Source organism: Rhipicephalus sanguineus, chromosome 1 (genome assembly GCF_013339695.2).
Source record: "Rhipicephalus sanguineus isolate Rsan-2018 chromosome 1, BIME_Rsan_1.4, whole genome shotgun sequence".
NCBI classification, from domain to species: Eukaryota; Metazoa; Arthropoda; class Arachnida; order Ixodida; family Ixodidae; genus Rhipicephalus; species Rhipicephalus sanguineus.
Genome location: NC_051176.1, coordinates 335,619,771 through 335,634,140, shown reverse-complemented (window position 1 = coordinate 335,634,140; position 14,370 = coordinate 335,619,771). Strand labels below are relative to the sequence as shown.

General features: G+C 52.8%; 2 protein-coding genes across 8 annotated transcripts in view; one reads left to right on the top strand and one right to left on the bottom strand.

Moving 5' to 3' along the window:
* Positions 1–2,548, bottom strand: part of LOC119379571 (target of rapamycin complex 2 subunit MAPKAP1-like) — a 111,868-nt gene extending 109,320 nt beyond the window's left edge. The window contains 2 exon segments of the mRNA XM_037648875.2: positions 1,968–2,008; positions 2,202–2,548. The gene's annotated coding sequence lies outside the window, so the exon portion shown is untranslated.
* Positions 2,549–3,083: 535 nt separating this feature from the next.
* Positions 3,084–14,370, top strand: part of LOC119379570 (homeobox protein extradenticle) — a 371,983-nt gene continuing 360,696 nt past the window's right edge. For 3 of the 7 annotated variants that reach the window (XR_007414951.1, XR_005181251.2, XM_037648872.2), the window contains exons 1-2: positions 3,084–3,523; positions 3,837–3,910. Coding sequence is in view for 4 of the 7 variants with exons in the window: in XM_037648872.2 (XP_037504800.1) it covers positions 3,294–3,523; positions 3,837–3,910 (304 nt within the window). In the remaining 3 variants the exon portion in view is untranslated. The remainder of the gene's footprint in view (positions 3,524–3,836; positions 3,911–14,370) is intronic. The other 4 variants (XM_037648870.2, XM_037648874.2, XR_005181252.2 and 1 more) reach the window with 3 other exon arrangements.

Genomic DNA, 14,370 nt, shown 5'->3' with positions numbered 1-14,370 from the left:
TTCAGCACAAAGCACTACAGCTGTCATTGCAACGTGTATGGTACTATGCCATGTAACAACAATTAGGTATTTTAAAGAATCATTTAACAGCAATATTACTCTGTGTCTATGTTTATTCTTTGATTCGTAATGCAGCCTCTCTCCTCCCCCCCCTCCTTTCCACTCCCTTCAGCGGACATAGTCTGGCCTGTTCTGTAAGAGAATAGAAAACTGGGCGAGTTGGAAAGAATTCATTAGGGAAAGTTTTTCAGCATGCACGCAACAAACAAAGACGTGAGGCTTCTTTGTCTTCTTTCCTCATGCCTTTGTTGTGTGCGTGCTGAAAAACTTTCCATAATAGCCTGTGCTTAATGGCAGTTTGACTACACAGCCTCGTGGCTGCAAAAGGTTATCCTCATGGCTTAAAGCATAATTTTATTTCATGGAAATAAAGAAATGTTTTGTGTGAAGTGCAGCTATCCTGATCTCTTTGTGATTGATGGGTAGCGTGTGTCGCCGCCGTTGGCTGATTTGATGCAGTTGCTGCAACATGTGGCCATGCAAAATGTTGTAATAAAGGAGGGTCGCCGAGTTTGGCAATGTCACCAATGCCTCATTTGCTTGCCGCTTTTGAGCTGTGCAAAGACTAAACGGTCGCCAGAACAAAATAAAGAGAAATAGGATGGATTAAACACTCTGCATTTTTAACTGTGTAACAACTTCGCACCAGTTCTATTGCATGTACAGCTATCACACAGGTACTATCTCAATATGGCAGCCATGGATGAGCCCTTTTGCTCCAGTATCAATGCTGAATTGTGGTTTCAGTGACTTGAGTAGCAGAAACATGCCACAATTCAAGGGCCTGGCATGTTAAATCTTTGTCGAACATAAAGCTTGTGGATCAATTTAGATAGGGGGGTAGCATGCACAGAAACCTTAGGATCTGTTTAAGCCGACATGGTGGGCCGGTATTTTGCAGCGATGACTTTTTGATGCTAATGCCCAATGCCTTTTCACGTTCTTCGCACTTGGCCAGTGGTCAGAATGACGGTCTGCCTGTGTTATCAAAGAAATCAACTGGCCGTGAGCGGTGGGTAATAAGACTAGCATAGAATAAAGCACAACGCATTGCTACAACATATCGACACTGGACTAGGTTTTCACTGAATTTTTCGCAGTGCAGGCACAATGACACGGGCTTAGACGGCATATGGGTCGACACAAAAGGCAACCACTAACAAGCCCCTATAGCTACACTTATCGAACTCAGTTGTCATAAGCTTACACAAGAACACAGCTAGTCTACGTGGCAGTAACATGGCACAAAATGTATCAGCACGACTCAGAAGCCACCAAAACTACTGCCTCAGAAGCCAGACGTGCACGGCATGCTGCGGAATTTTTGCGCACGTCGTAATGATAAATGTAAACAATGCACAGGTAGGCATGAAAACCTCCATAACTGGAGCTTTAGGACTTTTATCTGAGCCAGAAAAACAAAAGTCTGGCCACACTAACTTCTACGATTCCCCATTGGACGAAAGTGTGACAAATCCGCCTGCGAAATCTCGAAATAATTCACTATTCATGCAACAGCGAACGGCTTTAACAGTCAACCTCAATTTACACGACGCTGAAAGTGTGCGAACGCACAGTACAGCAACAAGATTACGAAGCTGCACTCCAGTCGTGTATAGCGTTCGCCAAGAATGCCAGAAAGAGTTGGGTAATACCGAGTGTTTAGCTTTAAGTTCAGCGGATTCGGTGATCGCCTTGCACACGGAAAGCTTTAGCCATTTAAATAACGAAAGCTTGCCGTGGCTGGAAGACCGAAAGCACGCGGACCCGGCGTAACTGCGCCTTATCTGGCCGCTAATTCGTATCGCTTGCCTGAAGAAGACAGCGTGCACTCGTTCAGCACGCCTCTTGTCAAGATAAACCCGTCCGCCCGGAACAATGCACCGAGATCAGGCTGCAGTACTCACACGTAGATGGACGAGGCCGGCCCCCGGCATCTTGATCTGACCTGAAACGTAAAATATTAATGAAACAAACCCGGTAAAGATAAACTTCTACTGCGTTACACCAGTTAAAGACAAATGCATTAGCGAAATCTTGGTTGCCGCACCAAAGGCAAAAACGAAACGCTCGATTCGGCGACAAGCCAATCACGCGAGGAGCACCGACACTCGCGGGAAAAGCTTTTTGAAAATCGTTACCTTCGGGAAACACGTATAGGCCCAGTCACAGAGGAAGCGATGAGGGACGCCCGGGCTATATAAATGCAGACGAAGACGACCTAGACGGGATGTAGTAGCCGAATATCTGCGTTGAAACCTTGCTGTTCTGACAAGTCCATCACACGAACGAGACCGGACATGGTGCCTTCCCGATACCGTACGGATGGGCCGTTTTACAATTGATACGTGAGAAGGAAGCGAAGGCCTGAGTATTTGACTCCATACACCGGCGTCAACCACCGCCAAACAGCCGTAAAATTTGCAGAAACCCGATCTTCGAAGCTCAAAACAAACCTTTCCAACTTTTCAGAAAACTGTGGCCTACAAGTGCTGCCATCTACCAGATTAGATGTGGTATGTACATTTTTTAATAAACAGTTAGATAATATGTGAAAATCAAAAAGAAACAGTAGCATACTGTTATAATTTTGACTTTATCAAGTTAAATTAAACTAGATTGCAAAACATGTTATAACTAACGTCGTGAAACATTGATGTAGTTTAACGGCAAAGAAAAATTAGACACTGCCCAAAAACGTTCATAAAAAATTTATGAAATAACTATTATTGTACAATTGTATCAGTTAATTTTTATATACTTTAAATAAGCTTGAATTTAGTTTTAAATAAAACCGAGCACGTCGTGACCGTCGCAAACGACCAAGGCGCATGCGCAGGAGCGAGAAAACCGGAAGTTCCGCTTGTCGTTTATCACGCAGTGGGCGGAGCTTCGTTGGAAGGTTCGAAAGTGATTGACACCCATCCCGGACGACCACGTGACCAGCGCCGGGCGCGCGCATTGGTTACTCCCTTTTATGACGTAGCTGTCGTCACAGCATACGCTCATCTTTTATGGCGAAGTGGCTTGACTGGCATTATCGTTCAACCCACCCTGAAGCCGCTCGCTGTCCGTCAAAAGTATTCCAATCAAAACACTCAATTACAGTTGGTTTAGCGTAGCGTGAGTGCGGACTTATGGATGGTGGTGCTCCGGGAGCCGTGGCTGACGCCGTGTGAGGCCTACCGCTGGTGTTTGTAGCCGGGCCGCCCGTGAAAAGGTGCTTCCGAGCGATGGACGAGCAACAAAGAATGATGCACCCAGTATCACAACATCCCATCGTGAGCATGGCGGGCCATGTCGTGCCCCAGCATGGTTACGGAATGCCTCCGCAATCGCACGGTGTCGACCCGACGGGCCAACAGGCCGCACCCGACCAGGAGCCGAGGAAGCACGACATTTCGGAAATTCTCCAACAGATCATGAACATCACCGACCAGAGCTTGGACGAAGCGCAAGCTAGGTACGTAGCCTGCCTCCGGGGTCTACGATTTTTCCCCGGTTCTACGCGGCTCGGAGAACAACGGAATTGGTGATCACGCAGCGGGCAATGGCCCACGATCGCCGGCGGCAGCCCGGCGATGGCGCGGACACCCGTGTAACGCGTGTTGTGCCGCGCGCGCGAGCCGCGTCGGACTGCCCCCGTACCCCCTAACCCTAACGCCGGAATCGTCGGCTCGGAAAGGCTTAGTTCCTCTCCGGCCGACGATATCGGCACTCTAGCGTAAGCCTGCATCCGGCTTACGGGCTGTCTTTCTGCCCTTTTCTTTTGCCAGGAAACACACGCTCAACTGCCACCGAATGAAGCCCGCTCTCTTCAGCGTCCTCTGCGAAATCAAAGAGAAAACAGGTGAGTTGCCCAAAACTTTTTTTTAGGCTTGTTCTGTACCTGGGGGCCGCCATGTTTGTGTGTAGAGTCGCCTTTCGAGTTTGTTTTGGACGCTATCAGTGACCGATCGCGACTCGGGCTAGCGGCGATGACAGCGGAAGACGCTGCCGCAGGCTACCGCACGGGAGGCGAGGCCTAGTATCGAGCACGGCCTTCCCTGCGCGCGCCCAAGGCCCGCGTCGTCTGCCTCCGTCCCATAAGCGCCGTGCGTGCGCTCGCAGCAACAAACGCACGCGTTTCCACCGGCTGTTCACTGCGTTTGTCAACAGTGATAAGCGCTGTCAGCGGCCTCGGCGAAACGCCACCGACTTGTTGTAGCTCTCGGGCAGCCCGAGACAACCGCTTATCGGCTTGTGTCAGTAACCGGCTCCGAGGAGTCGTCGGGTGCTCTGACCCCTCGCGGAACGCGCGCACGGCGTCGTTCCGGGGCGCACGTGAATTCCGTCCGTGGCGGGAAACGTATCAACAACTAGCGGCGTACATTTGCACGGCAATCGGGGGCCACTAGTTGCTTCGCGAAAGTCTCACTGCTCGAAAACACCCTCCTGCGCCCGTTTAAATACGAAAGCGGTCGAGCCTGCTCTGGGTTAGCCGTGCCTCGATCGCCGCCTCGCATGGGGTTCGTGACGGTGTTTTGTGCCGGTTATAAAGTCTCCGCGGCGGCGGCTCAATTTCTCGGTGCAGTGCTCACCGCTTCGTGTCCGGTCGTCTGCCCACTTTTCCCCTGGCCGCCCTCTCCGTCGCTCGCGTCGATTAAGCTAAAGAGCCACGACGCCTTATTACGCCGCTTATTTGTTTTGCGTTTTTTTATTGCCTTCCTCTCCCCGGCACCGTAATTACGAGCTCGAAGCGGACGTCTGCGCACTCCACCGGTGAGGCGCTAGTACACCGCGATGTGTTACGAGCACGTCGCGATGTTTCCCATCGGTGCCTTTCTTTTTATGTTGACGCTCTTCTTGGACGTCTGTTGGCCAATTTAGACGGCTCCCTTTCTTCTCTAGCTGCCCTGCCGACGAGAAAATTACCTGCATTCGCTGGCGTCACTTGATGGGCCGTGCGACACTAGCGCGCGCGCTTGAAAAGATCCTTCGCTTACAACTCCCGTTGCCATGTTATTAAAAATGACGAGCGCCATTATGCGACCTTTAGAATATCCTTTCGACAGTGCTGGGATGGTGTACGTGCCTCTCCATTATATTGTTCCATTCCACAACTTGCCGTTTGTCGCATCACATTTGTGCCACGTTTATACAACATTGCCTGACGGGGCGTCGCGTTTCGTTAAAGTCTGCATTTTGTTTCAGCGTGTGGCATGTGATACTAGTCTCCATGAATTTGAGCCGGTGTTCACGCACGCTCGTGATTCCCCTCAATTGAGGTTCAGTGGGATACTGTGTTCCGTGAGTAAAACGTAGAGCTGTCGTTGCTGTGTTCTTGTTGACATTTTCAAATCGCTAGAATTGATTGCAAGTACAGTAGGACAGCCTTTCCACGCACCAGTCGTGTGACTCAGCCGTCTCGGGTTATGCGAAAAAAATGACTGGTGCGAACGAAGCATACCCGACGCGGTTGCGTGGCCAGCGAAAGGCGAAAAAAACTAGTGGAAAAACGAGCGACACGCACGTCTGGTCATGCATGCAGTGCACGTTTGTAGCGCGAAATTGTTGATAAGACTTCGTTGAGAAGCTGGTGTTGCATGGTGTCTTTTGAAGAGCCTTGGCGTGTGCTCAGGTTTCAGGGAAGATGTGACTACTGTACACAGTGTCTCGTGTGCATTCGTGTGCTTTTTGTAAAACGGTGGACAGCGCACAACACGCAAGAAGCGGTCATCACAGCTCTGACAGTGACCGCTCCTTGTGTGTTTGCTCGTCGGTTTCGATCCTCTACAGGCATCACCGGGGGTCTGTTTTGCTGCAACCCTGTTGTAAAGCGTGCCTGCGATATCCTGAAATAGCTCGGGAGGGTGTGTTAAAAGTGTATTCCTCGGTTGTTGTGGTGGCCTTTTTGCTCGGCCCGAAAGCCCTGTCCTGGTGACGAGATTTATAAAACTACGGTTAAACATGTACTACTCCACACTCGCATTCAGAGAAAGTTGTGAACGCTTGAGCTGTTGGCGTCGTCGTGGAGTCTTGTCTCCGAAACGGCCGCGCTTTATCTCGGCCTACGACCTTCCTGAAACGGCGGCCCTTATCAACTCGGAACAGAGCTTGCATGCCGCTCCTCACCGTAATCCTTTGCCGTCAGCGCGCGTTTTGCAAAGCAAGCCGGCTTACGCGCACGCTCGCAAATGTGCGTGCATGCTCGTGTAGGATATCGGTGTATCTGCGCAACGCGCCCTGCGACACGGATTTCGTACGCACTAATACGTGCGTGTTGTTCTTCTTGCCCACTCTCTTCGTCGGCTACTTCCTGGCCCGAGGAGGTCGCGTCGTGCACACTACCACCACCACAGTTGACTCCAACATTGCAAGTGCGTCGCGTGTGTGCGTACACTACACCGGCGCGTTTCGACACACTCGCTCACGGCGTTGTTGCTGCTGCCGCCGCGCGTCGTTATCAGCCGTCGTCCGTGCGAGCTTCGTTTCCGAGCAAGGCCGCTAGCGGCTGTTTCCGCGAGCGGGCGAAAGGTTGTGTACGCGCTCGGCACGTCGAACGCGCAGCGCCTGCAAAATCACCGGCTTGACATGCTGCTCGTACACGTTGCAGGTAGGCCACTGTGCCTGTAGTGCGCGCAGACTGCGGGCCGCCGCCAGGCGTCCGCTGCCTCGCGGTACGCGCCATGTTAGTCAGCGGCCTGCTGATGCTGGGTGTAACATCTTAACCCATTGACCAATGAATGGGAGCTGTGCGGGACCCACCCGAAAGTGCGCGGCGTTGTGTGACAACAGTGAGGTTAGCCTCTATGCAAATTTTAAAGCACTACTCTTTGGTCACGAGAAAGCACGCGTTCGTGGTTTTGCTGATTTCGACACTCGCGCTCACCGGACGCCCTTTCTGCCAATTCGCTGTTTTCATGCACGATATATCACTTTCTCGACTCTTTAATGGAATTCCGAAATGTATTACGCAGCTTTACTTGTACGCCCCCGTCAGTGGTAAAGAGGCGCATCATTAAACGGGTGGTGTAACGCTGTCAAAGCGCCTGGCATTGTCAGCAGCCGAAACGATGATCCTCGGGATTAGCAGCGGTACGGCCTCTACCGCTGCTGCTTCCGTGACGGTTGTTGTGCGCATTCCTAGTTTACAAGAAAAAGACGAAACAAAGATATTGTCTTAGGGAATAAGAGTAGCGTGGCTGATTGCAGTTTCCTGTTCACAACGTGATACTAGAACGACTGGCTAGTATGAGCCAATAGAGGGTATTAGCACAGGGCCCCCCTACCGCTTGGGGGCCTCAGCACTAATACTCTCTAATTTACTGGCCGATGGTGCGCAACGAATGACGATTAATTTCACCGAAGGTACTTTCGATGCGCCTCTATTGTCCATTTGTGGTTCGGAGATGCGTACCACTCACTTATCGAAGTAAATGACTCGCAGGGGGGGGGGGGTGTCGTTACGCCTGAGCCGGAATGTTTGCATGCATCGGGACGTGGAGTTAGGTAAACACGCTTCTCGCATCTCTTTCGCGAAAGCTGGCCGATTTACGCAGTCACTGGCGCTCGTCGGTTATTTCAGGATCAGTGAAAAACAAAAAAATAAGCTCAACTATACGCATGCATCTCCGAGAGAGAGAGATCGCGCACCGTGCTTGTTTGCAGGGTGTGAGACTTCTTAATCCGCTTTGAAAACAGCTCGAGTTATATTTTTCGTGGCATGCGACGGCGGAGGGAGCGGGCATGTTTCTTGAGGCGCGTCACCTAAATGCTGTCCTTTTCTTCTGCTCCCAGAAATTCTCCGCATACGAAGGAGGCCCGGGCCCCATCCCTGACAGCTTCTCGACACTGGAGCGGGGAGCGCGTTGACCGAGACTGAATTTGTGCTCGTAACAGCTCTCTCACGGCTCGTCGTCGCTCACGGGTGTCTCTGTGAACACGAGAAACGCGCCGCCGCTTGTGCTACCACGTTCGTCCACCCACCCTCTCGATATTTTCGTGTGCCTCGCCAGAACTGTCCGCCAAGCTTGTGCTTCTTCTCTCGACCTTCCTCTGTCGCTGCCCAAGTCCAAAGAGCGGCGCATTATATAGAGGCGGTTCATTAAAGACGTCAGTCATCGGCTCTCAACCCGAATCCAACAAATCTCACTCGAGCGGGGGTCCTCGAAAGCCTTGCAGCTTCGACGACCTGCATCTCGTTCTGTGTACTTTGCATATACTGCGCCTCCAGGCTAGAATCACCGGAGACGTTGCATTTCTCCGGTGACTCTAGTCACGGAGGCTGGCGAAGTGGTGCTGGAGGCCTTTTTGTTCGCTTGAAGAAGCTTGGGCTCAGAGTAAGGAATTTATCGGGGAGCGCTTCTCTGTCGTCATTCGAAGGCTGTTGCGACGGTTGGCTCACCGCAGTGTGTGTATGCCGTTGTTCATAGACTGTAACGTAGAACCAAGAACAACTCGCAGAATCTATAGAGCGTATTTTAGCGCTAGTACGTGAAAGCGCTATGCAATGTCGTTGCTAAACGCGCTGCATCCTTAATGCCTCGCGCTCGTGAACGAATTTCAGGCTCGCTCCCGAACGTAAGAAAACAGTGACGCGTTGCATGCCACTTCGAAGTAACGGGTAGATTTAGATTGGAGGACGCGTGAGGCTTGCGTACGCAAGCTGCTTGGGTCCCAGTAAAGCCCAGCCTAATGTTGGGGATAACGAGTACGCAAGCCGTTTCCTAATCTAAGGCTCCCTAGCGTGGTACTCGAGTGGAAGAAGCGTAGGTCGCGTGAGCCAATCGGATGCGCGATCGTGCACGTGATACGCGCCTGCCCTCCTGTCAGGAGCGTACGACAGTCTGTTCCAGGTATCGAGGAGAGCACGCTACATGGCCGCGCCGTTTTGAAACAATCAGTATCTGCGGGCTCGTTTATAGACTTTTTCGCTCGCATGTCGACGTATCGCCTCTCTCGGCGTGACAGAACCGCTGTCGGCTCATCTAGTACATTATTTCGATGCCCCGGAGCATGAATGGAGAGCGAAGAGCTGAATCACGACGTCCGATGCGACGTGAGAGTCGGGTGATACTTCTTGATCGCACTCCTCCGACAAAGGTGGAGCCCCAGCGAGGCATCGATTCCTCCTCGGTGGCTTTCGCGCGGTCGACGCGTCCTTGATGAATGGTGCGTGGCGCAACGCGCCTGTCATCTGTTCTTTTTTATTATTTTTTTTTACCTCCATGTACGCGCCACCCGTTTGTGTTTGCGCGGCTTTCACCGCCTGCCCGTGTTGTCGTTCTGGGTGGTTTGTCAGCCGTGACGCCGAAGAAGCGCGCCGGCAGTTTCTTTAGTTTATTGTTATTATTATTCTCCGAGACATTGCTCGTGTTAGAAGGCTTCTCGGCTACGGTCTCGGTTTCCGGAGCGCACTGGGAAAACGCGCGCGCACTTTTGTATCCCCCCATGGCCTGCCTTTAATCGACATGCAGGTATTCTGCCGCTGTTACCGTTTGAGAACGACACTATTACTGCCTCACTCGCGTTCACTGACACCTCGCCGCGTCTCCTACGCGCCGTTCGACGGAGCGAAACTTACCTACGGGCTTAGTTTCGGGCGTCAGGTGACGAAATTATGTGCAATTCGTAGTTCGGGGGCTTTGTACGCTTCCATTGGACAGGATGCGTAAGGTCTAAAAAAAAGAAAAGCGTTGTTGCCGAACGCTTAACGGATACGCGAGTGCTGCTATACCCCGGTTGCCCAGAGGTCGTGTACGTAGATTTAGATTTATGTGTTTGCAACGAAAGAGCCCTACGTCATGGCAATCAAACCGTATCCCTCAGTTCAGTGTTGCCAGCTTCGAAGAGGACCCCCAGCGTTTGGGTGTGTGGTCATAATTAATAAATGCATAAGACGGAGACAGATAAATAAGTCACAACAGAAGGACGTGCTGGATTGAAAGTTTATTGGAATTAGTAATTAGCAGTAAGAAATTAATAATAGCCGACTTATTAATGGTGTTACGACGCCAACTCGCCCAGCTGTCCCTACTTTTGAAACGCATGTCTCGGGTCGCTGCATTTATTTTCGGCTGAAGTTTATGTTTAGGTTGACGAGTGACGGGCAAGCTAAAGGCGCCCTATGGGCTGGAAGGAATAGACCATTTCACTAGCGGTGGTTATGCAAGGCTGAGGATTTAAACAACGTGGCATTACGCGTATGCTAAGGAGCGCTGTTTGTGTACCGCATCGGGCTGTTTCAAAAACTTCATACTCCAGCCCAGTTCCAACTGGAGATTTTTGCGTCGGTTTTATTTTCTGTTAACGCTACGATTCGAAGATGTGGGCCTTCGTGAGCAGCTGTTGCGTGTTATACAGTGTTGGGGCAGGCTTTACACGCAGGGAAAAAAAAGTGTGTAATGTTAAGGCCTACAACAGACGTACGTCGTAGAGCTTTTGTACTGTAGTTATTCGGGCTCACAGTGCATTCTGAGACGCTTCCGTCATATGCGTTCGTGTTTACACTGTTGTGACGAGCTAGCTTTGAAAGCGGACTTCACTGCAAGGTGATATAGGCATTCCCATTCGTGTCTACAGGTCCTCTTTTTGTTTTCTCTTCGCCCATTCGTTTAGAAAATTGCAACGCTTGTGTACGAGTGTCACGAAACCGTGTCTTGGTCGCGCGTGCGGAGATACGCGTAGTTCTTATGTCATCGCCAGAGGCAGCTTCGTGTCCCCTCGCACGTTCACTCGAAGCCGTCCGTTTCGAAAATTCCGCGTTGCTCACAGGCAAAAAGGCACACTGGTCCAAGACGTGAAACCTCTTCAGTTACTACCTCAGCGATCAAATCGTTCGCAACCGTGTTTGAGCAGTGTCCACATCGATTGTGGCGCTTTGCGTGGCGTGGACTCGCGCTGGCATTTTACGAGGCAAGGTTTTATGTGCCGGACTCCAAATGTCCGAACGATGGCGTAGTAGGGGCCGCGGCCGGTCGTTGGTTGCGACATTTAATCGCGCGATGAGCACTTGAGGTGTGGTTGGCGTCTTTTCAGGCGCGCGAAGAAAAAGGGGGGGGGGGAGGTAGTGCATTGTTTGTCGACGTAGCGCAAGTATGGCACTCGCCGTCAGACTTCCCACACCGAGCCTTGTGTTCGTTCTCGTGGAGCACGCGTTGCTTCGTCTCGCTACGTGCCAAAGGGGCGACGCTCCGTGTGTGGCGCAAGGTGGCCGCTTGTGCCTCGTCGTTTTCTTCGATCGTTCAGTCTGCCATCTCTGAGCGGTGCTGGAACAACGCCACTCTTCTTACAAGGCGAGGCAATAACGAGGCGTCGTTCTAAAGGCATGCACTGCGGTCCTTGGCTGTACATCGCGGCGCTGCGTCCTTTGCGTGACGTGTTTCGAGGGGCCTCTGCTCTGTTGCGTCCGTGGCTGGGTCGGCCGGGCTTGGAAAACGGCCCCAGTGTGCATGGCTCCCCTCATGGCGCGTCGTCGTAGGGCTTGCCCTTCCCGCTGCGTGCGGTACACCCCGTAGTGCCGCTGGGGACCCCTGCTGCGTGTGTTGGGGGCGCCGGGCCGGATAGGCCTAGTTTGGGACGCCTTTGTTGCCGGGCCCCTCGCGGGTCTCGCCTGCCTCACGGGCTCGGCTGGGAGGGCGAAAATGGCCATTGTTCGAACACAACCCCTGGCCAGAAGGCTCCCTTCGTTCTTCATGCACGCCGGCCTGTAAAGGCGCCGCTATGGTAACGAAAGAAGGAAAGAAAAAGAGAGGCTCGCATCCCATGCTGCAGCAGTGCGAGCCACTTTGTTGGTGGGAGCCACTGCGGCTGCGTGCATCCCGCGGTCTTGGCGCTCGTGTAGACGAGGTGGTGGATCGCCGCCCACGTGACTGTTGTCGTTCGGCCGGAACCATCGGGTTGTTTTGTCGCAGTCTCGTATTGGCTCGGGTTAAGCGGCAACCGGTCTTCTTCCACGAATGGCTTGTTGTGGCGGCTGCCGAGTATAAATGCAGTCTTCTACATAGCCCGTAGAAGCAGGCGAAGTGCATTACACCTGCGCCCGACGCGGCTGTTCCATCTGCTGCAGAAGAGAGCGTGCTCGCGGCCACAGTCCTGCCGTGATGTGCACACGGGGCGGCCGGGTGCTCGGCCTAATGGCTTCATTAACCGATAGGGATCTGGACGAGATCGGTCCGAGGGCGGCCGCCGCCCCTAATTGATTCGCCTTTGATGGCACGCACTCACGTCTAGGGCCGGCTCCTTTTGACCAGCAGCACCGCCTGCACGTCTAGCGTATACGTGGCTTTCACGCGAGCCGCGGTTACATGCACGTTCGGCGGCGTCACGAAGATGCGCTTTCATTTTTCTCCAGGGCTCAGACTCGCGTGCCCAGGTCCAGTCCCCCCCCAGTCATTCTGGGACAGAGCGAATACGTAAGGTAAGAAAAAAAATATAAAAGCGCCGAATCTTGTTGCTACCGCGGTGCCAATATAGTACCAAGTGTTCACGCGCAAACTGACGCGCATAGTTCGAATTGGTTTCCCGTGCTGCCTCCTCGAGTGTGGACGGGTGCGAAACTTTCGAAAATGTAAACAGAAAATGTGGCAAACAGCGGAAGGAGCAAAACTCTGTTCGCTGGGCATCAGATAAGATAACGTCAAGGCGTGACAGTATCGGTAACCTGCGTCGGAGGAAGGCAGAATTGTTGTTAACTGGGTGAAACCGGCGTGTATGACGACGAAGCCCGCTCTCGATTTGGCTTGCGACATATGATGGGGAGGAGCCAACTGCGGACACCATTCGGCTCTGTGTACAATGGGCGCCGTGTGTGTGGCAGCTGTGTCTCATCGTCCGATGCTCGTAGCAGCGGGGCTCGGTGTGTATACAAGGCTGGCTCGTTGATGCTCCCTCCCTGCGCGCGCACATCATGATGTGGCGTCTGTTTCGACGCCGCGCGGGTGTCGGAGCGTGCCGTGGCCGCTGTCGCCTGCGAGCACCCCTCCTTCTCGTCGGAGTCACACGGGACTCATCCCTGCTTGGCGCTGGTCTCTTCTGACGGCGTCCATAGCTCCACCACACTACATCCGCATGGTCTTTCTTCATTGTGCGCGTGGACTCTGTGGTGTTGCACCTGGCTCGAGTGTGCAAGTTAGCCTAGTTAAAAGACACCGGGGCCTGCGTCATGACGTCTGAGCTTTTCTGAGTGGTCACTCCAGTCTTCCCTGTCCGATATTCTGTCAGGTCCCTGCGACGCCTAAATGTAATTCTTGGAGCCGTAGGCCAATGACGTAGTACGTCAGTGTATTACCTGAATTTGACTTCTCACCAGTTCCATTTGTGCGTCGGTCACCGAAGCTTCAACTGAGACCTCTACAGGTCCACTTCGAAATTGCGGCTATGGGCTTCCAAACGTGTATGCGTTATCTACCCAGCCTGCGTGTGGTCTGTCACTGTCGTACGTTCCTCCGCCAAATAGGGTGGAAGGTTCCGGACAGAACCACTGCGTTTAGCCGCAGTCAGAGGCTGTCTGCTTGTGTGCACAATTTTTTCAGCAGCCTGCATGGGTGTTCTGGCTCTCGAGAGCGTCGCCCAAGAGAGGCTGCGCAGCGGAGTCTCGTTTGCTGGTTCCTGTCGAAGGTACTATATAATATAGTTCGCCGCCCTCGTCTTCTTGGTGCGGGGAGTTTTCGCCCTGGCTTGCTTCCCTTTCGGCTTGACCCTGAGGGGTGAAAGTCGTCATGTGCGCCGTCTTCGGAATGCTCCTTCGGGGGATCTCCATGCGCGCAAGGAAAATGACGAACGATAAGAAGAGAGGCTGTCTTTCGGGGTGAAATCTGACACCTCAGTTGGGCCGGGCGCTCGGGTTCGTTTGGGCGCCTGGCTGGCCTCCCACGAGGAGGAGGGAGACCGTGCCAGACGCCTCGGACGACCTCCCCGCCCGCAGGAGTCTTGTTCCAGCAGGCGTCCGTGTGTGTGTGCTTTTTGGGTGTACACGAGGAGCACACAGCGTGTCTTTCGCATCACGTTCCCGGCCACGATGGTCACATATTACGAGTCGCGGCTTTCGCTCGGCGCCTTGCAGCTCAACTTGCCTGTATATATAGTGACTACGACTTGCGCGAGCTCCTCGTTAACACTTACGAGCGTACTTCCTCATGTTCTGTCCCCTGGGCTTGGATGCGGTGACGTTATACTTTAACTGTTGTTTTAAAGTTTACGCGCGATGCTCTTCTTCGGCCGAATTCGAGAAAGATTTTTTCCAGCAACTGCTGTTTGCTGTGGGCCGGCCTCCATAGCCATTTTTTTTTGTTCCCAACGTTAGGATTGGTCGCTATTCGATCGTGCGGG